We start from the raw sequence: 23,538 nt of genomic DNA, 5'->3' as shown, positions 1-23,538 counted from the left end.
TACAATTTCATGCAGTGGTGGTTCTTACTTGAGTGGTACAGAATCGAGTCTCTTCCCAACCACAATTTAGTGTGGGCTTAGTGCCAAAACAGTATGTGTATTTTCATCAATGAAAAAGGTTGCAAACAGTATTTTTATACAAAATTGGTTGAATAATTTAGTTTAGGTGTTGCACAATCTAAGTATCTTAGATTTTGAGCAAACGATGATGAAAGCACTTTATCTGTGATAAAGTTTTCTTGTCAAGCAATGAATCAGAAGGCAACAGATGTGTTCGGTCAGATTTCTAATTGAGCTTTTACTAAAACCGATACGGGAGGGTACACATCACTCCATACTGGCACAATATGAAAATAATGATCAGAAAACGTGTACCGGGAGTGACTGACTGGTTTTACTGGATTTGTAACACGAAAATTGAAGCAACTATACATAATGTGATCTGATTGTCTATTTGAAACAAAATACTAATAGATTAACTGTATTTTTCAGACCTAATCTATAGCCAACCAACCATTTCTGTTGTTTTTCCAGAAGATGCAGAAGATCATAATATTAGATAATGTTAGACAATGTTTTCTTTGAGCCCAAACAAAGCCCGATGTAAAAATGGACTTTATTGTAGGAGTTACAGCTACAAGACGCAGTTGGTCAGCGCGGTGCGTAGCACTGCTCGCTTGCCTGGTCGCCATGACATCACACTCATTACAGCTGCAGCTGTGCAGCGCCGGGCTCAGATCTATGTGCCAGTGGCATGTTATGTATTGTAATAATAATATAATAACTAAGTTTTGAGATGAGAAACTGAAAAGTGTCCCTGCTGACATGAATGCTCTTTGGAGTGGGGGTTGGGGGGTTTCACTGCTATGTTTCTGGTGGACTTTGTCATCTCCAAAGTCAGTAACCAGTAAACCAGTTGGTTTTTAATATGTCAAATTATTGCATTTTCTCCTGCATAGTAGCTTGCCAACGTCAGTGTGTGAATATGTGCATAAATGGAAATAACTAATTTCATTGTAGAGCAAATTTGAGAACCCTTTTGAGGGTGGAAAAGCAGACGTACAAGTCTGATATCATTTCATTTCATATTATTCTCATGTTCTACAATGTTGCATCGGTGACTAATTGATTCCGGGATCTCATTGTATTTTCATGTTTTATGGCCACAACATTTCCTATTTTTCACATTCAGCTGGCTTAGAGAACATATGAAAGAAGGACAGAATATTTGTGTGGGTAGCATTCATCTTGGCATAAACAAACCCTCCATACTGTTGCATTTGTTGTGTAAAGATCCATTAGGACATGATAGAGTGTCATGATTACATTTTGAGAGCTTAACCAAAGCGAGTTGTAATTCATTTAAAGAACGAACATCGTTAATATAACTCAGTCTTCTTGGGCATTGAGGGAGTGAGAAAAATGCTGCTCATTTTGATTTTAACTGTGACTTCAACACAGTTAACGTCACCCTGCAGAGGTTCACCTATATTTCATGGACTTCTTGTATATTGTTTCAAATGCAAGTGCTGCTAGAATGTGTGCAGCTTGATTTAATTTTCAAGGTTACCAACTAATAATGATGACACAGTGCTCATCGTGCAGTTTAGAATCTCAAGGCTGCCTTGTTATTCATGTCATGAGAAAAAAGGCGAGCCGAGCAGCTCCCATGAGACGTTCCACAAAGCCCCGTCACCGAGGTGCTTCGAGGTAGTAAACTGTGTTGTTTTTAGTAATAACTTTGATAAAGCTGATCTACCACCAGCTTTTACTCGATGCAGGTCTTCCTTTAGAGAGGTAGAGCTGGAACGGTGAGGCAGAAAGGTGTAATGAAACGCTTTAATGTCATTACTAATGCAGATGGTGCTGCTGTCTATAGATAGATGCCTCCATGTTTTCCTCCAGGTGCATTAATATTCCATATTTCAGGAAACACGTAGCAGGGAAGCATGTTAACCTCATTCGGCCTCCTTCTTCTTTTTCTCTTCTGTCTTTGCTCGTTTACACACATCTCCATTTCATAAGCTTTTTTTTTTAAAGGTCTTCACAGTACTGCAAAAATTTATAATTTTTTTTCCCAAAATATTATGAAATGTCATTAAATTACCTTTATTTACAATATACAGAGACTCATTTTAGTATGTATTGATGTATCCAAAGCCTTTGAGTGATCCAGCAGAATGAACTGGGTTTCATATAGTTGGATTTGACTAGGACGCTTAGATAGCTTTTTGTTTTGATTTGGTGCTAAACAATAAAATTGAAATACCTTTGATTAGTATTTTATCAATCAAATTACTTCTATCTAAAGGTTATACTTATTATGACCTGCATATTCATCATCTACTATTACTGCTCATACCTCATAAACGTTGCAACATTTTGCAACATTTTCTGATTATTTTATCAAGCTCATGCCATGTACAATATCTGCTTCCTTAGGAAAACGTAAACTTAAGTTTCCAAGGTTAAATATATTTTACCTCATTGCCAGAAGTAACTTTAGCTTGTTTGAATTGATTAAATTAACATCTAGAAAGGAGAAACACACAAATCATGTCTTATTTGAGTCATTCGCTTGCTCGTTGAAGTTGGCCAACTGCAAATCATGCAAATCAACAAAGAAGCAACCCACACAGTAATGTTTTTGAAAAGACAAAAACCCCTGAAGCAGCACGATGATGTGAACATATAATACAGGAGAATACAGTAAAGTATAAGTCAGGACCTATTAAAATAGGTCAGATTCCTAATATAACTGGTAACGATATCTGCAAACCTTGTAGAGGACTCTAAAAACAAACAAAAAAACTGTAGTGGTGTATCAATATTGTAAAGTCTTTGAGTAAGTTCAGCAACCTAGATTCTTGATAGAAAAAAGCAATCTGCTGCAGAGCACAGTATGCACAGTTCAGAATATCACATGGTTAGCATTAGCTGGCAATGTTCAATTTCAGCCAGGTCAGAATCCCCAAAACCTCGTTTTTCTCATGAATGATTTAAAGTCCACAAAGAATAATTTGAGGTCTTGTCTGAGTTTGAATATTAAAGGCAATATCTTGCGTAGTTACCGCTACCAAAAAAGATTTTTATGTATTTACCCTGCAGGTCAGCCAGCTAGTGGTGCAGAAGATTTCACACTAAAGAGCCCAGTTAAATATTGATTTGATCATTTAGACTACTGGAGCCTTTCTTCAAAATAAAAATCAATTGGGAAGAGCTTTCTAAAAACCAGTATGCAGTGGCTGCAGAAGAAAGCTATTGGAGTGCAGTAAATGTTTGATGTACACTAGGAAAATTCAGAAAGTCTGAAACAGGATGATCCAGTTGTTCTCTGACAATGGAAAAAAAATGCTAATTTGATAAATGGACTGATAATATGTAGCACTTTTCCAGCTGTACTGACCACTGAAAGCCCTTTACACCAGAGCAGACACGCACGCATTTCTACATCAATACAGAGACCTCAAGGTTAAGTGCCTTGCCCAAGGAGACATCAACATCCTTCCAGTTGCAAGACAACAACTTTACCAACTGAACCACCCTCAACACAGTTAAAGTCACCCTCTCTTATATTGGTATACTGTTAATTATACGTACAGAAATGCTATGCTGTGGCCTAAACAATCAAGGTTAAAACTGTTGACTTGGCAGCTGCTTAGCAGACACTAGAGACACCCTCCACTAGTACGGTAAGACACAAATCGTCTTTGCTAAAGAAGCTGGAAATTCTTATGTGTTTCACTTTTCTAGTTATACTGACTGATCAAAGAGCTGTTAGGCCAGAGGAACATTCACCCAGCCACACTTACTTATACACCAATATGCAAATTGTAAAGCAACTTGGGGTTAACTCCATTTGCATTCATTTCTTTTCAGATGAAAGTCAATATTCATTTCATTTTGCATAGGCATAGATACCAGATCAAGCTGAACTAACTAAACCTTTGTGTTTCTTGACATCTCGGCCGAATCACGGAATGATAATAATAATAATCGATTTTATTTATTTAGCCCATTATATCTCTAATTTAAATCTCAAAGGGCTTATTCACCCACTGATGATGGTAAGTTGCTGGATTGTAGCCACACCTGCCCTGGGGCAGGTTGACAGAAGCAAGGCTGCAATGTTTTTGCAATTTGATTGCATCGTGAATCTTTTTCGAACTTGCTAAAAGATTGTATTTAGGGCAGAAATCTAAAACATTTGAAAAAGTAAAAAGCCACGTCTAGGGCTATGCTCAAAATTCTGTTAAGTAATTTAATTGTCGAGAAAAAGGGGGAGAAACTTAGAGGCCAGATGTAGATAACATTCACTGAAAGGAATAAACTAATAAACCACTCAGTGAGCCACTTTGATGTGACTAATGTCACTGACTCACATTTGACTGCAAATCCCAGACATTAATTAAGATTAACTCAATAAGAAATAATTAACTCGGAAACAATCACCGTTGGAGAGCTCACCCTTTGAATTAAATTCAAAGTCAGCACAAGGTGTTTTTTGAACCCTCAGATGAAGTGTTTAATGTTATTTTTAGCTGTCAGCCAGCAGTTAGTTTTCCACAATAGGAGACCTTTTATGCACTCAGCAGAAGAGCCTTTGCAGATTGTAGAAAATGGGACGACAATTTTTTTTTTCCTCAAGTGTTCCTCAGCTTCACTGAATAATACCAAGCGCACACACTACACTTTTCAGGTGTGACAACAGTGCCATAAACATAGAGCTGTGTTCTTTCTGAGGTGATTGTTGTTTCTGCTCCCAGCTGCATGACAGCTGCACGCCGCACAATGAGATATTATCTGGCACTTTCTGCAGTCTGAAGTCCTAACTTTGAGCTGGCATGATTTACATATGCATGGGGTGCATAAATGGATTACTGCTCTTCTCATAAGATCCTTGAACAAATTACAGAATTTAGCAATTTGCAGCAGGTTTAGCGAACAACCGGCACAGTACATCTCTTCACATCTTTCAAAGGTATTTGATTTACAAGCAAAAGAATTTAAACACCTGACTTTGTGGATATTCTCAGGTATTTCTGTAATTTGAGCTAGACTTGTAAATGACAAAATTAGCTTCAGCGTTTCCTCATTTATCTCAAGGACAGACATGAATCGTTGTGAGTGGAGAGGAATAACTTAAGGGGTAAAAAGTTCAGGCAGAAGCCATCGCTTTGCCACGCACCTGCCAGATTCTGAAGGAGCAGGTGGAGAAATTTCAATCAGACATGAATTTATGCTTTTAAAAAAAATAGCACATTGAAATACGACCCATCTTTTTTATATATTCAACAGTTAATGTATAGTGTTGCGCATTTCTTAATCTTTGACTTTTCTAAAGCTCCAGTCACCCTTCTTCTTGTTTTGACATGTGTGCTCTCGTTTAAAATAAAAATCAAATGTTAGGCGGGGATAAAAATGAAAAGAGGAAGCAGATTCTGTTAAGTATCAAGTCTTGTTGTGACATTAAATTGCATATTTTGCTCTTGCCTCATAGCTCTTAACACTACATGTGTATCTGGGTCAAGCATGTCAAATTCAGTGTTCTGCTGCTTCAGAACAGGTCACCTTTCTTTTGCTGTGACCTCACGACTTGTTTTATTTATTTATTTATTTATTTATTTATTTATTTATTTATTTGTTTTATTTATTTATTTATTTACTTCTTCTGGAATGAAATTTAAATGCTCTGAGTGCCCTCTAGTGGTCATTTACCCAGAATGTAGGTCAATCTATCACGCTGTCAATTTTAGGCACGCGGCATGCTGAGGTGAGTGAGCTAACTGCATGGTGTAGCATTAGGGTAAGTAATGTTACTAGTGGGGGGTCTTTCTGCGATATTTGAGCAACTGTTTCTAAAGCAGTGGTGCACATGTGCACTATTTAGTGTTTGAGAACTGCAACAGTCTAGGAATTTTTCATCAAGTTGAAAAACATTGTAGTAAGTCAGTTTATAGGAAAAACAAAAACAGAACTGTTTCGCTGTGGCATAGAGTCTTCCTACTCCACTGAAGCAAAAGATAAGCATGGAGTGGTGTAGCAGAGATATAAGATTAGTATTTGTTCAGTATCTGCATACAAGTTAACATAAATAAAAGTAAAAGTCAAAAAATGAAAATAATGAATCAGTCAGATTTGAGAATTAAAAATGACTGTGCTCAGACAGAAAACGAATCTTACATAAAACATAAATCAAAAAATTGTTTGGTTTTGTTCAAAATTGAGAGTTTAAAAATGTTACAGTGTTGAACTTAATATTTGAAACAACTTTATGTGTGAGTCCCAAAATCTTATGACAATTATTTGGCTGCAACATTCAGCTAATGATTGTCGCTGCTTACTTTCAAAACCCTTATTCTGCTTTCTAAATTAAGGTTTTTTAGTAACTATTAAATGAAAGGATTCATCCCTAATTAATTTCCATTCCTTGCAGTCCGATGGAAGCGTTTGGTTTGCTTTTTTTTTTTTTTTGAATTACATAAAAGGTGGAGAGCACAACTGAGGACAGAGGTGGCCTTGTTAAGAGAGGGTGAGAGGAGAAAGCATCATTTCATCTTCACACAAGGGTTGGTGCTTTTAAAGCTGAAAAGAACAAATGCAAAGTCTGAATTCTTGTGCTTGATGAGATCTATCATTTGGTGCCTGCAAAATGTTTTCGTTTTGTGTCTGTTCCCAGCTGGGACCACATACATCTTTGGCAAAGGAGGGGCCCTCATCACATTCACCTGGGCCCCCAACGAAAGGCCGAGCACCCGGGCCGACCGGTTAGCCGTGGGCTTCAGCACTCAACAGAAGGAGGCCATTTTGGTGCGCGTGGAGAGCACCCATGGGCTTGGAGACTATCTCCAACTGCACATTGTAAGTACACCACAGGGAAATACTTTTTAAAATGTTGGGGTCAATATAGAATGCAAGCAAACAGAAAAAATTATGTAAAATTGATCAAATTTGTTTTATAGTGCTTTCGTATAGTATTTACTAATTTACCAATCAGCTCAGTTCTCCTGGTCATTGTGATGTCATCAACCTAAATATTTGTAGCTTTTTTTCTTAATTGCTCTACTTTAAAAGTATATTTTCTGACATCATGAGTTAAAGAATGAACATACAGCACTGGATAGTGTTTTTATTTCTTTTTACCTTTATATCCTTTAAAATTGCAACTTATCTGTAAATGTGACAGGCTGTTGAGCAACAAACTGATGAGATAGATTAAATATAACTTTACAAACATTTCTAGTAACACAAGGGGAAATTTAACTTTAAATAAAAAACTCCCAACAGTGGCAAAAATAGAAAAAGATGAACTTCATGCAGGGGAAAAAAATATTTGAAAAGGTGCATGATTACAATCTTAATGCACTGTGCTCCACATTTAAACAAAATACTCCTAAAACCCAGTGTAATAAATTGTGAATTAGGTTGTAACTACTAATGCTTTTATTCTTGGCTCTAAGACACCACAGCTTGTGTGATTCACCAATGTTCAGCTACGGTCTCCAAACATTGAAGTAAATTAGTGGCTAAAAATATTTAAAAAAATACAAGGAACAGGAAGAAGATCGTGAGCATCACATTTGCTATATGCGATGTTTTCTAAAATATATTCTTCCATAGATTGAGTCCAAGTGAGTCAGCAGATGCTAGTTTATTTTTTCAAGGTCTGTTTCAGTGTGTAGCCGCGGCAGGATGTGGAACCAGGCAGACAATCTGTCAAATATCTGAGAGTGGTGTAATAATTAAAATCACATCTGTTGTCAAAGCACCTGACAAAACCTGGTGTGTATGTAGTTTGTTGTGAACACATGCTTACTGAAAGCATATTATGTATCCTATCATAAATCAAACCTGAATAATTCTTTGGTAGAACAACACATGCCATCCTGCGATGGTGCTGTATGTGATGAAGATGATGCAGGCACACATCCACTTCTGATTTAAAGTCACCTGTAAGTGAACACACAAATGTTGTGATGATGAATGAAGGCCATATCAATCATAAAATTCGTCAAGGCTTACAAGAGCAAAACGTCTATTGGTCTTTAAGCACAAATCAGCATGTTGCCTCATGTTTTAAGACAAAATCTTCAAAAATACAAACTACAAGATCACTTTTTTTTTTAAAACTTCGCATTTTTAAAATAACCCTCTACAAATTCCATGATTGCCTTTTAGCATGTAATTTAAAGACATACAAACCTGTTCAAGTTACAAGTAAAAACATGTTATTTTTAGGCTTGATGACCATGCAGACTACTGTTAATTTGTAACACAGCACTAAATCTTGAAATCAATAAAATACATCAAATTGTGTCTGTAGCTTATAGTAAGACAGGCATTTAAAAACTGAAATTTGATTAATAAGTTCCCTCAGTTTACATTGACATTGACTATTCTTTTTAGATATTCCAGTGAAATGTTGGAGAAGCAATCTCTGAGCGATTTACCTTTTAAGTGGTTCAAACAAATGTCAGTTAATTCGTTTGTAATAGTCTCTTTATTCAGCCAAAAGGGCACATACTTCTCCACACCTCTCGTTTAAATTATTTTACTTTTAAATGTGTGATGCTGACCTAGCCTGCCATGCACATAAATGCCTTGACTGCTGCCGACGTGCAGACCAGGCAATTTTTTTTTTTTTTCGTCCTTTTCTCAGAAGCTGCCAAGCCTCTCACAACGAGACAGATTGCTTAGTTTGACACCTTATTACCACTTTGTGGAAAGGAATCCAGAATGATTTCAGAGGGTGTCGAGGACTTTTGTCACTTTGTAAAATTTGTGTTTATTCTAACTTTCCTTTGTTAACACGTTCTGTTTCTTTGCTTTAATTATCATTTTAAAAGGACTGTGGAAACTCAGGGAAGACAAAGAGAAACTGCTTGCTGCTGGCTAAAATAATACTGGCCACAAGGGAGAGCTGAAAATAGTAAAGGAAACAGATGATTTATGACTTTTATATGCTGCACGCATATAGGTGATTCAGATAAGAGCCCTTTCTCTCCATGCTCCACACCCATCTATTTTTTTATTATTATTTAGAACTATAGTAAAACAAATAATAGCAGTGAAACAGAAGATTGCCATATTAGAGTAGTCACACAGTTCACTGCAACTGTTACTCAGAATATGGCCTGTGCAGCAGCTCCATAGACCAATTACTCTGCACAAACTGAACAAACCATTCCGCATTCACCAGAGAGTATATTAGAGGAACTAATGATGGTCTCAAATGATCATGTTTTTAATGAGTGTCTAAAAGATGCAACTTACAAAGCTTTCACTGTTCAGAAAATAATGTCGATTAGAATTGCTGAAGAAGTTATAGAACACAGCTATGCGTCAGAGAGGCAAAAGATGTACTTATTTGGTAACCAGATGAGGTTTGGAAGATGCTTTATTATGCATTTTCATTATAAATTTATCAGGTACATGGCAAAACAAGCCAAATTGCTGAGTAATATTTCAAATAGCGTGAGAAATGTTTTTATTAACCTGATTACTTCAGATTTGCAGGTGAAGTAGAAGTCATGCACCTAAAATGTTTTCATATTAAAACCACAAACTACAATGTATTTTAATGCAATATTATGTGACAGATTAACATGAAGTGACACATAATTGGGAGGTTATAGTAAAAATTATGCATTGTCTTTTCTTCTTTTTTTTTTTTACAAATAAAAATCTGGAATTTCTGCACTGTTTTGAGACCCCATTTATTCTGATAATGCAAAATAAAATGAATCACATCTTATTGAATTCAAAAATCATGTAATTAGTAAACAGAGTCGTGTAGCTTTATCTCAGAATAAATCCAGCTGTTCTAGAAAAAACTTCAGAGGGTTGTTAGATTGTTTGCAATTTGTTTGCAAGTTTCCTGGAGCCAAGTAGAGGAAGCAGTAACATGGGAGAAGGAACTCAGGTCAGGTGGGGCTTAAATTAAACCTTTTAGCCTGTATGCAAAGTGCTTTGTGTCAAGACTAACAACCTCTTTGTGCAAGACTATATGTCACTGGTTATTAAAAGGCAAAGCCCGATGCTTTAAAATTGAACAATTTTTCTGTAATATTAAGCATCTGATATGAAGTTTACTGTAATAATTTATTTGCACATGGATGTCATTCTAGAGAAAATACTTTCTTTTGATCATTTGGGAAATGTGTAAAAGCTCAAAGGATGAACGCTTCAAAGGCTTTTTTTATTTTTTGATGTCTCATCTCCATCAAGTAATCTGCTGAAATGAAAAAGAATCAGCTCTCCTTGCTCGCCAACAATTGTATCCGTTACCGTCTGCCATACCTATCGCAGAGCTGCTGAAAAGACACTTTCTTTATTCCAGTGGGAATGAAAGAAGATAAGAAGCCTCCGAATCCCCAGCAGCACTGAGACGTCTACAGCTAAGAGCCGAGTAAAGCCAGGCAGAACAGAGGAAGACAGTTGGCTGATGACAAACTGAGACAGACAGATCTGCCGGTCTCCTTAAAAGAATAATGATCTGTCCACTTTAAGCTCTGTTTAAAGATGTATCAAGTGGCAATGATGTCTCATCACAGATCTGTCAGTGCTAGAGCCCTGAAGGATTTTCTTTTTCAACTAATCAAAGATAAATCCTTATGATCATAATTTATCTACATGATAATCAATCCTTCTCCCTTGGAATGGGATTAAATTCTGATCTCAGCTCTGAGAATTGAGCTGATGGCGTCACAGAATACTTCATCAGATGAGTTAGGTGGAAGATTATTTCAAATCAACCGACAGAAACAGTAAATGAAGAAAAAGAAAAAAAACAAGGGGGGAGTTTTGGGCTAATTGAAGCTGTAGTGCTAGATTGTTGTTATACCAGATATCACAAGCCGCTTCGCTGCTGTGTTGTTGTCTAGTCGGGAAGAAATCAAAGATCAAAGTAGACGCAAATCTTTCTATGGAGCTGCAAGAGACCATCAACAGACTGTTTTGACCTAAGAGGTTTTAATTGCTTTGTCCAACATAAGGGTTAGATTAACCTTAGGTCGCTCTGCCCTGTAGCTGTCTAATGACTACTCATCAGACGGCCTCATCAGAAGAGTAATTAAAGTCTAAGTAACCTTCTACAAAGCCTGTGGAATATAGAGAAACGTGGAACGTGCAGGACTGAACTTGAGAGATACTGTAAGAGTGATTAATTATGTATGTGAAAAGGTGATAACAGGGTTTCTAGTCGTGCATTTGTGAGACTTAGGTGTTCTTTACCGTGGGGTCTAACACTGTGATCTTTCCCACTGAGGATCAGTAACACTGACTTTAATTAGCTGACAGGTTTATGAACTAAGTGTGAGGGGTGAATATTTTGACAGTAGGGGTTCTCGTCTTCAGTCTGACTTGTGTGCTTTTGATTAGCTGGTGCTTTTGCATTGTAAACCAACAATATTGACAACTGTGTTTCCCACTGTTAAACATTATTCAAAATAATCTGTAAATAAACCAAAAACCTGGTAGTTAGATGACAGAAATGCTCACACTGTCGAAGTTTCAACTCTTTAATTACTCAACCCTAGTGCATCTTTAAAAATGTTAAATTAGGTAGAGATTTGCATTAACACCTCTAAGCCTATTTTGACGGCAAGCATTTAATGTCTTTTGCAGAACATTGAAGACGGTGATGGCATTTGACTCAACTCACACTTGCAAGTTGGAAAACTTCAGGCTTTGCTTAGACTTGTAATCTGGGACTTGAGTTTTTATTTCATGTAATGAGGAGTTAAACTAAACTGGTATGTAAGCTGGAGCTCTGACATGTGATGCACTGATTGGCCAGGCATTTTATTTTACTGTGAATGGGTGTGATAGCCAGTGACATCCAGATTCTGCTCCTGCTGCTGTAGCTTCATAATATTAGCAACACTGATAGCTCTGCATGTAAGTGGTGGATTGAATGACTTCAGGGTTTGTTTGTTTGTTTAGACTTTTACTTTTACTTAAGACATTTGATTCTGTCACCTTGAAATATTTTTCTTGCTTAGACTTGACAAATGTTTTAAAAAAAATAGATTTAGAACACAATAATCTAGCAGTCTTAAAATTTACTGACTAGTAAGAATAGCTTTGATTCAGAAATTGATATTAGAAAATCCTCATCTGTTCCTTATGTTTTTCTTGTATTAAATAGTGCATTATTATGTATATACTTATAATTGGATATTGTGATAGTAAACAGCAGCTTATAACAGTTGAATTGCACATTCAAATGTAAAAAAAATAACAGTTAACCTTCAGCAATTCAGTGTTATAGAGAAACATAAATGGCACGCTTTTGATGAGAAAACGTTTATTTTAGTCATTGAAAAGTGAAGGACTGAAACTGTTGAGACTATTCATACTTGGAAAAACAATTATGTACATATTTGGTCAATGGTAGATACAGTAAACCACCCTAAGTTATTTAATTCACAGTTTGCTATAACTGTGGTCACTGCTATGATGCCACAGAAAAAAATGAAAAGCTTGTTATGAACCATTACAAGTACACAGTGTGGTTAATAAATCAAACACGCATTTCACAAGAGAGTATGCACATCTCTTAGGTCGTTAATGATCTTTGGTAGCAAGGATCTCCACCAACCAGCTTGCTGCTTCTAGTTCAGTCTTTGTGTAACTTAAATGCACCTCCAGTCTAAACCACAGTCCCCATCTTTACTGAGGAATAGCCTCCTTCGGTCACAAACTTTACATCATCAGAGAAACACTTAAGGTCTCTGAGAAGACCTCTAAATTTAAAACCGAATGTGTCTGCATAAATTATCATTTTTTTTATTTCAAAAGGCCTAAATGAGTGATTTTACATATGATTAGAGGTTGAGTTTGCAGCACCAATTTTACAGATTTTGCATCACATAATAGCAGCTGTCATTGAGCCTGAAAAAGAAAAGAAAAATTCTGTCTAGATTCTAGAATAAATGCAATTTGGGGTGTAGGAACAATCTGTTATAATAAGTGGGACATGTCAGGAACTTTGTTTTTAAAAGAAAAGTTAAGCTCAGTCTCAGTCGCATAGCGGCTCTGAGGAATGCTGGGTTTATCATGGTTATGTGGCACGCAGGAGCAGCCGTTTGCAGGGTTTCATTTCAGTAAAGCACCACTCAATGTCACTGTTTGTTTACCATCTTTTCTCAGGTTATGGGTGTACAGTCTGCTGGATTTAAGGTTTTTTAAATAAAAACTTCAGCATTGTTTGTTCATAGTAAAGCTGAAACGAAAATAATTTGACACAAAAAGTACTTTTTTTATTGCATTCTTCCATATTTTTGTAGTTTCAGAATTGCTCAGGCAATGGGGAAGTTAAACTCTACCTTTGGTGTGCCTGCCAAATTTTTTTTTCCTAATGTCCTCTACAACTACCACTGCCACCATCCCTTGCATTTAGAAAGACTTTAAGGCAATAAGGCGAAAGTCAAAGAGGCACAGAAACCACGCTGTTTGTTTTCCAATGTTTCTTATTAGCAGCACCCAAAGGCTGTAGATTAGGAAGCAGCTCTGACCTTTCAGGGAGGTTTGTTGGTCTGACTTGGGAGAGACTGAAAGGCATGAGAAGCTGGTCAACCAAAAGAGAAACAGCAAGATTATGTCAAGACTGATCAAAATCAGGAAACCTGAGCCGACTCCAGAGGAGAACTTTCACTGAACCCTAAAAAAAAAAGCTTAGCATATTGTTCAGATCTAAAAAGATAGAATATTTTGTTCGAACAATCGTTTTAGCTCATCTCTGTGTAGTTTCAATATGAAATGGCACGCATCTCAATTTAGAAAGTTGTATATAAAAATAAGATGAGTAAATATAGTCAAAGAATTACTTTTGAGGAAATAAATCAGCATGGGTAAAACTTCTTATGACAAGACTAGATAGTACACAGTGTTTAATTAATGAGAACAAGACAACAGCAGTTGAATAAAGAATATTTGTTTCCCTTTTTACAAAGAAATGTGTCAAAAATTATAAACTGTCTATAAAATAATTTTAATTTAAATAATCCAATCTGGGTTTTACAAAGCCACATGTAAATTTTACATTTGGTTCAGACTAAAATGACATGGATTGATCTTATTTTTGCAAGGTTATGACAAATCTAATCTTTGATCATCTATGTTTAGTTTAGAATTTAATGGTTCAGATTGGATCAATACATATTTATTAGATTTTGAACTAGAACTAATGAAATAAAGTCCAGATTTCCAGGGATTAACAATCCACATGCTAATTTCAGTGGCTAACGGTTAACGAGGCAAGGTATTCTCACAATGCTTAGAAAGTGATTAAGTTTTTCCAGAGTCTCTTTGGCCATCTTCCACAAGCTTTGGTTTTCAAATCATCCCTCAAAGGCAATCACTTAGCATCCAACTCCAAACCAGTACGTACACCCTGGACAGCTCACCAGTACATCAAAGGCCAGTAAAAAATCAATTAAAAACCATATCATTAGGAAGTAATCAAGTGAAATGATAGTGGACCTTTACAAAGTGACACTATTAGTTGGGATGAACAATGATGACAATTTTGCAAGTGATTGTCACCGTCTTTGTTCTCTCTCTCATGGTAACTAACCGTACCCCTTGTTTTAGTCATTTGCCTCAATCCTTCACTGTCTTTTGCCAGCAGGATCAAGGGAAAGTGGGTGTCATCTTTAATGTGGGAACAGATGACATCACCATTGACGAGCCTGCCGCCATTGTAAATGATGGCAAGTACCATGTTGTGCGCTTCACACGCAGTGGTGGCAATGCCACTCTCCAGGTGGACAACCATCCAGTCATTGAGCGGTACCCACCAGGTAAGGGTAGCGAGACGGCATGTTGAGTAAACAGTGATTAACATGAGGAGCAGCATGGATTTGTTTTCTCTATAGGATTCAGGAGATTGCAAGTGTCCACTGAAAGTAGTTTTGTTTGTTGGCCAATTTTATTGATGCAATTACTTCTGCAAATTATTAAATTTGTGCACACACATGTAAAAGCTGAACCAATAAAATTTCAGGGTCGGAAAATGAATAAAAGAAGTTTAGTTGATGTTTTTAAAAAAAAACAAAACATACAACCACTCAAGGAGAAGTCAGTTCAAGTAATTTTCAAGAACATTTTCAAGCATTTATTTACCAACATTTAAACTTCAGATCAAATGAGATATTATGCACTGTGCAAAACTAATTGCAATAGCAACACAAACTATCAGGATTATTCTACTGTTATTGCCAGTGAAATGTTCATAAGAATGTAAAAATACTCATGCAATGAGAGAAGAGGAACACAACACATAATAAGAAAAATCACTAACCTCCATAAATGTAAACTACACATAGAGTCACGAATGGTATAAAAACCCATAGATTATGTGATCATTGCAGCCTGTGCTTTAACCTGCTCTGAAGCAATCAAGTAATTAACATCATTCAGCACAGGTGCACAAGCTGGCAGAGCGAGAGGAAAGCAAGTCCCCTCTCTGCCTCCAGCTGGTGCTGAAAGCACACACACACACACACACACACACACACACACACACACACACGCATATTTGCCACAGTTGTGCCGAAATCAGAATTGTATAATATGGACGACCATGTGTGCACTTTTTTTTATTCAGCTCCCACTCAGTAATCAGTGGTTTTTAAACATTTGCAAAAGTAAATGATTGAAGTTCACCAGAGCAATCATAAAGGAGGGCTTTGTTTCTGTAAAAGGAGTGTGCAACATGTGCTGCAGGTGATGATTATGACCACTGTAAAGCATTTCTGGCTTTAAATTGAACATCATGAAGTAGTGATAATATAAAGCATTAAAAAAATGCAGGTGTGTCTTATGACACACCAAATGTTTAAAAAGGGTTCAGCTTTATTTAATTTACTACCGACTCTCTGTTGAATCATAATGAAGCAAACACATTCACACTGTCTCGTGTTCAGAAGCTAACCTTGCTCTTGTGTTTTTCAGAGTAATTAATCTATTATACCATAATTTTTGTTGTAGATGTTATGTTTTGTGCTTGCATGTGTTACATAGAGAGCTAAAGTCATCTTCCTCTTCTGCTTATTGATTTTTTTTAAAGCTAAAATGTATTTGGTGGCTCATTTGTATCCAAATACTGTAGAGTAAACAAACATACTACAGTGATGTATTATTTCTTCATGTTTCATTGGTAATTCAGAATTTAATTATAAGTTTCATATATTAAAGTGCTAACAGGACCTCTTAAGTCTGCCCAGTAAATCACTCACTTCATCATCCACTGTTTATCCGCAGTTATCCAATTGAAAATTTGTAACTAAATTCATTACATTTCATAATATCTTTGTAGCCCAAAGCAGCTACAGTTAAAAGCAGACTGAATTTAATATGAATTGGCTAAAAATGTGTTTAGATGATGCTGAAAAGTCAAAGTAATGAGATCCAGTAAAGGAAAATGTTGCATGTTAATGACAAAGTACTCACACAATTAAAAATAAAGCTAATATCTTGTAGGTAATGTCAAAATGTATGATGATAAGACTGAAGCAACGCTGTAGAGTGATTAGCAACCAGATGTGTTGAGGTAACCTCAGACTGATTCTTCTTAGGTTTTTGTTGGCTACTGAAGTCAGAGCAATTCATGATGAAACCTGCTTCTGGATCATTAATAAAGTCAGAGCCGACACAGGTGGAGGACAGGAGTTTCACGTTGATGATGGACTGGAGATAACATTTCCAAACATAGTGATAACTCTTGGAAGATGATCTGTTTTGTAGTGGCTAAGGAAGAAGTCTGTTTAATCAGTGCATCACTGTCATCCTTCAAATCAACAAAGGCCTTAAAAAATGATGAAGCTCTACCTGTTTACTTCCCTCATCTTATATAGATCCAGATGAGAGAGTCGTATCAAACTTGGCAACTCTTTGAACAGCAGGGGTACCCAGCTCAAGAGCATCCCTACTACTACTACTTGCTTGCTGTTATTTTTTTTAATTTGTTATTTTTTTCTTCCTTCCTTTTTTTCTCTGTTATACTTGCTGTAGCATTAATTGCCCTTTGGTACTTGAATAAACCTGAGACTAAAACTGATCTACTAACTTTTACCACTTAACATGCCTTGGAGAAAGATGAAACATCCTTGTATAACGTGCAAATTTGAATTCAATAACGTTTTAAATTGACTGTAAGTGTTCCTATAATTAAGTAATAAAAAAAAATACTGACAGTTCCTGATAACTGTGCATGCAATGTACATATATTGTGTAGCAGAAGAGGCCTGAGACTTTAGCTCTCTATACTAACTGGGGTTTCAATTTTGGTTCTGCAGTCTACTGCCTAATTGCATGGGGTTTTCTGACTGGCTTTGTTTGAATCATTAAGCTGTTATGTATTTCTTGTGTCTGCCTAAATTAACCTGTATTTGCATAAAATGATTTTGCTGTAATTGATCTCCGATGTAAGATTATGCTTTGCTTAAATAAATAGATAAATCACACTAACTAGTGTAGTGAATTATAAATAGCCTAAACATTTCTCTAATTAGCATTTTAAGAATGTAACTCACAATAACTAGATGGCTCTAAGTAAAGCATTCCTTTGTTTTAACTCACAGCTGGATGGAAAACTGCCAACTTGTTAACCCTGTTAGACCTTAGAACATTGTTGCTAACCTTGTGATCTTTCAGCTTGCAGACTTTAACCTTTAACCTGTCTCTCCAAATTCTTTGAAGGACACTATGATAATGAACGACTGGCTATTGCTAGACAAAGAATCCCGTACAGACTTGGTCGGGTAGTTGACGAGTGGATAAACGATAAAGGTAAAAATTATTAGATGAATTAACCCTAGAAATAACCACTAAATAACCTTCCCCCATAAGAGGTGCAGCGCCAGGACACAAGGATGAGAGGGATCTAGCTAGCCTCATTCAAATTTCCACTCGAATTTGAACTTCTATTGGCAGTGAATTTGGATGTCCTCGATTTCCTTAAAATAAATTTTGAAGCGTAACACTATTTCAGCCTTGCTATTTATTTTGTATCCTTACACCTTGTGGAGATGCTGCACCTTAAACATTTTAAAATAAATTAATCAAAGCTCATAACCCTTGTCTAACCCCCATTCATCCCTGTTAACCAGTGTGTATAAATAGATGCTGTGTCTAATTATTCAACATAAAACATCATTAAAATGTTGTATAACCTTTTCGGTAACCCCAAGTGAAACTAACCTGTGATATAAATGTCTTTCATAACACCTAAACATTTTAAACCCTAACTTCTGGATGTGATCACACAGATGAATTTGCTCTCCTTTTACTTTTTCCCTGTGACCTTGTATTTCCTCATATTGTTCTGCAGTCACACCAAACTCCCACGCTAAGTATATTTTACCACAACACAGCGGACCTGACAGGCTGTTTAAATACAGCAGTTCACTGTTTGCAGCCATTAGCTTTGCTAATAAGTATTCTCCTGAGTTAGGCCCATTACTGCAGTGCTGTGATGTAACTGCTTATCAGTGAGGCTGCTGACAATGTTGCAGTGGGCTATCATTGCCCCTCTCAGGGGGTGGACACAGCTGGATGTGTTGAAATCCCTAGCAAAGCATGTTTTAAAGACCTAATGGCTGAAGGGGTCGGTGGGAGGAGAAGTCAGCTTCACACAGTAAGAAGCTTAACAGTCGGGAGATTTAAATTCTTTAAAAAATGAATAAAAAATGGACACGGCGTACAGTGTTGTGAAAAAGTACTTGCCCCTTACAATTTTCTGTTTTGCTTACTCATTTGTCACACTGAAGTGTTTCATATTATCAAACTGATTTTAATATCACACAAAGATAACCTGAGTAAGAGCATTAAAAAAAACACTTTTAAAAAGCTATCCAATCCAGCCAGGCATCATGTGAAAAAATAAGCTGCACCACATTTGTTTTAGAAAGCTGAGTTCACATTCAAGCCTAATGTCGTACAGAATGAAGAAATTAGTTAAATGGTGCCTTCCTAATATCATGAAGCAGGCTACACTGTCAGAATAAATAATAAATTGTACCCTGATCTGAAGTACTTCAAAAACAGACGAACAAAGTCATTGACATCTATCAGTCTGGAAAGAGTTACACAGACATTTCAAAGGTTTTGGGACTCTAGCAAACCACCCAATACCATTGTTATTAAAAAAAATGGAGAAAAGATGGAACAGTGGAAAACCTCCTAACAAGATTACTTCAAGAGCTCGTCTCAGATTAAGCATAGAGCTTACAGACCACTGCAGGCCTCTCTTAGCTGAGCTAAGATCAGTGCTCAATAATAGAGACTTGGTAAAAAGAGCTCCAAGGTCAAAGCCACTGCTGACCAAGAATGAGACAAAGACTGTCTCACATTTGCCATAAACACCCTACTGATCCTCACAACCTTTGTGAAAATGTTTTATGGGCCAACAAGAAAAAAGCAGGTCCTTTTGGAAGGAGTGTCTTCTGTTAAATCTTCAGAAAAAGAGAATAATGCAGTCAAACATGGTGGTAGAGTGATGGTCTGGACCTGCTTTATTTCCAAGTCAGGACTTTGGTGTCTTGCTATAATTGATTGATTGATTAATTCTCCTCTTTTGTAGAAAGTCCTGAAGGAGAATGTCCAGCTCATACCAGACATAATGAGGTTGAGTTTCTGTGGCGTGACTTTAACGAAGCCATTCATGTTTAAAAACCCTGCAGTGTTGCTGAATTGAAGCAATTCTCAATTCACAAATAGTGGGATAAAATTTCTCTATAATAATGGAAAAAAACCATTAACAGCTATCACTTGGTGGGAGCGTTTGCCGGAAATTCACAACAAGTCGTTAGGTTAGAGGGGGTTTTCCTATAAATAGAAAGGACTCAATTGGAAACCGTATGATTTTCTTTGTATGATATTACGATTAGTTTGATGTTCTGTAGCATACAAAATAATTATGAAGAGGAAAACGAAATATCTAAGGGGGAAATGCTTTTTACAGAGCTGCACACAAAATTTATTCTAAAGCTAAGAGATTAATAATGACATTAGTCGTTTTTCCCACAGAGTTCAGTTAAAATGTTTAAACACGTCAAAAATGACACCTAAACAAGTTTTAATCTTCTTGCACCAACTGTGAAGTCAAAGTTTTAAGCTTCCCTTCTAAAGTTAACATCTAAATAAACCTTTTTAAAACTGTATTAAGCTCTATAATCCTTAAAGCTCACCTGGTTCAAATGCTTTACCAGTAAAAAAAAGAAAAAGAAAAAGAAAGTTCTCTGACTTTGTCATGTCTGCTTTCTTTTTCCTGCCTTTTCTTTGTCCATGTTTCTGTCTGACATCAGGGAGACAGCTGACCATCTTTAACAGCCAGGCGGCCATTAAAATTGGTGGTTACGACAAGGGTCGGCCCTTCCAGGGTCAGATTTCTGGGCTGTACTACAACGGCCTCCAGGTGCTGAAACTGGCTGCAGAAAACGACCCGAGCGTTCAGGTGGAAGGGAACCTGCGCCTGGTCGGAGACTCGCTCTCTGCGTTGACTACGGACACCACTTCTGTGACACCGCTGGCCGTGTCCGACATGTCCACCACAATTATGGAAACCACAACCACCATGGCTACCACCACCACCCGCCGCCAGCGATCTCCCAGCTTGAGGGAGAGCATCTCAAAGGTCGGGCAGCTTAAATGAAAACAAGCTGAAGACCGATTTTTGAGAAAAGGAACTTAATCGGCCTCTGAATTAGATATTTATGGTTAAACTTGTTTCAAAAAAGGCTCACCTAATTTAATATTGTTGTCTGTGTTGATTTGATTTACTTTTACAGTTGCTAGTTGCTATTATTTTTCTAGTTTGAATTTGTATTTGTATTTTGTTTTTTACCTTAACCCCAGTCCAGTTTGAACACACTTCCCTGCTAACCAACGCATCATGTTTTGTTGACACATTTTTAAAAACAAAAAACAATAAATCGTTGTGTGTATGGTTGTTAAATGTTATAGCTAGTTTCACAGCCGACCAAAAGCAGGTCTGCTCAATAGTAATATAAAGATCTACATCCTTTCCAATTACTTGTCGTATCACGTTGTGCTCTTAGTCGCAGGGGCCTTTTTCATCCATCATTGATCCACATGCATTGAAATGTAAAATGAAGAAGAGTGCACAGAGAAGATCAAAAGTTATAAATTCAGGTCTGAGGACGAGCCTCGTGCTCAAAAAGTCAGCACTAAGTAAAAACCTTTAAAAGTAGCCATCAGGTTTCAGGATCTCTCCAGTTCCAATAAAAGAGCACGATCACACGAACGAAGGGAAATCAGATGATAGATTAGGCTCCTTGGTTCACACACTTGGAAAGGCCATGACATTTTAGAGCAGTGAACCTTGGCTTCTTACATTTGAAAATGTCCTTAGTGAGACCAAAAAACATTTGTGCTTTTGTTCGATTTTTCCCTGAAGACAAACGTATTAAAGATGTACATATAAAATTGTGTATGCTCTCTAGGCATAAAACAGAGTGATATTCTTATACTATGATCATATTCAGTTTTATTGTTTTGACACCTTGTTAAACAAAAACCAGCATCATAATTCAAATGATCAATCCTCCTAAATTAGTATAATACTCTATTTATTAGTGTTATGATAATTTTATCAATAATATTAACTTGTTTTATAGATTTTTACACAAAGACTAATGTAAGAACATAGCATAGAAGCATTCCTATTTAATTCAGGGCCAGAAATGTTTCCAAACTCTCCAGTTTGTTTTCCTGTAAATACGGGAAAAGTGCCTCAACCATCTGACTACAGGTAGAGAAGGGACCGTGATGCATTAAGCACCTTGTTCTCTACCATTTCATTAAAAGGACTTTAAATTTAAAAACAAAATATGCGATGCCAAAAAATATTCCACATGCTTATTATGTGGTTGTACAAATTGAACCTAAAACTATTTTAAACTGTCTTTTTAACTGACTTATTTAATATTATGAACTAGACCAAAAGTAGTCCAGATTTTATAAAAAAAAATTTAAAAATAGCAAAATAACCACTGATTATTTTTAGCACCCAGCGTATGCAGTCACATTTTCTTACAGTAATTATGATGTAACAAAACTGAGTCACCCACTACCAATATGCACACAAGTGTTAGAAAACTTGTTTCACGATCAGTCTGCATGATTTAGTGTATTTTTTTCTGAGCCCTTGTGCCACCCCTGATTGGATGGCACCCTGGGTGGCGAGCCATATCACACATATCAGAAACTGCCGCTGTTTCCATGACCAAACCCCTGGGGCAAAAAAATTTTGTTGAACAGAAATGAAAACGACACTGCCTTGCTTCTAACCAAGGGGAAGAAGTTTTTAGAGGTGAAAAGTTAAAAGATTTCTACATAAAAACATCCATTGATGTCTATGGATGGAGTTAATCAGATGGGCCAAATAAAAAAATGTCTTGTAAGTTTAGTCAATGTATCAAAAGGACAGTTCTCCGGCTTCTTAACTTAAAGCAGCATGTTTCTGTGGAAATTCATGCAAGATAATTGCTTACAAAACAAACCTGTTCACAATAAAATGGGAAGTATTAAAAGCCATTTAGCCTACAGGTAATCTATCAGTGATGTTTATTCTTTGTTTGCACACAGTGCATGAAAACCGCCACAGGGGTTAAAAGATAAAGAGCAGCTGCATATGTGCTCGTTTTGAACATGCGCTCTTACCGGAGTTGCTCCAAGCAAAAGAACAATAAAAACACTTCTGTGGTATAGCTCTGTGTGGAGCAGATATTCCTTAAATAGAACAGTCGGCAAAAAAAAAAGCAGCTGGAAAAAAAAAATCTAGCTAGAAATGTGTTAATTGTTCATTCACTCTATTGTTTCTTTTTTTTCAGCCTCAGAGCTCTGACGATATTCTGGTGGCATCGGCAGAGTGTCCGAGTGACGATGAGGATCTGGAAGAGTGTGAGCCTGGAACAGGTGGGTAGCTTATGGGAAAACCAGAAAAACATCGTGTTGGACTGCTCCTCGACTCCTGCGCAGGATTGTTAACGCACAAAGTGTTCTGGTTTCATTGTTGTTTTCCACAAGTTGAATTTTTCTTCGTGTTTCCGCTCCTCTTTCCACCACTTGCTTGAACAGCTGTCGTCATTTTGATTGTCACTAAAGCCTCATCTAATTTTTACCCATCGTATACCCATCTGCAAGTCACTCAGTCGGACTGAATTAATGAAAATGAGTGTGGAAAATTAAGAGCATGCCAGAGTAATTAAGATAGGATGACAGTAGATCAGGTTTGTGACAGTTACAAGCTTTGAAACTCAAGAACGAGTCTGACCTTATTATGGGTGCCTCCATTATTAATATGACCTTATCAGAATTGTTTGTTGCTGGCTGGCTCTGCAACATGTGACTCAAATGATAATGATGAAAGGGAATGGAGTCACCATAAATATCCGTACAACTCTGTAAATAGAAACATTAGATAGATAGATAGATAGATAGATAGATAGATAGATAGATAGATAGATAGATAGATAGATAGATAGATAGATAGATAGATAGATAGATAGATAG

General features: G+C 36.7%; 1 protein-coding gene across 7 annotated transcripts in view; it reads left to right on the top strand.

Annotated features, from left to right (window-relative positions):
- nrxn2a (neurexin 2a) overlaps nucleotides 1–23,459 on the top strand; it is a 169,197-nt gene extending 145,738 nt beyond the window's left edge. For 3 of the 7 annotated variants that reach the window (XM_008427077.2, XM_008427072.2, XM_008427079.2), the window contains 5 exons: nucleotides 6,680–6,861; nucleotides 14,630–14,804; nucleotides 17,704–17,793; nucleotides 20,310–20,638; nucleotides 22,857–23,457. In XM_008427077.2, the coding sequence (XP_008425299.1) occupies nucleotides 6,680–6,861; nucleotides 14,630–14,804; nucleotides 17,704–17,793; nucleotides 20,310–20,638; nucleotides 22,857–22,949 (869 nt within the window). In that variant the 3' untranslated portion in view covers nucleotides 22,950–23,457. Of the gene's footprint in view, nucleotides 1–6,679; nucleotides 6,862–14,629; nucleotides 14,805–17,703; nucleotides 17,794–20,309; nucleotides 20,639–22,856 lie in introns of all 7 variants that reach the window. The other 4 variants (XM_008427078.2, XM_008427082.2, XM_017308569.1 and 1 more) reach the window with 4 other exon arrangements.
- Nucleotides 23,460–23,538: the final 79 nt, after the last annotated feature.

This window comes from Poecilia reticulata, linkage group LG14, assembly GCF_000633615.1.
Source record: "Poecilia reticulata strain Guanapo linkage group LG14, Guppy_female_1.0+MT, whole genome shotgun sequence".
NCBI classification, from domain to species: domain Eukaryota; kingdom Metazoa; phylum Chordata; class Actinopteri; order Cyprinodontiformes; family Poeciliidae; genus Poecilia; species Poecilia reticulata.
This window is presented reverse-complemented; position numbering and strand designations above follow the sequence as displayed.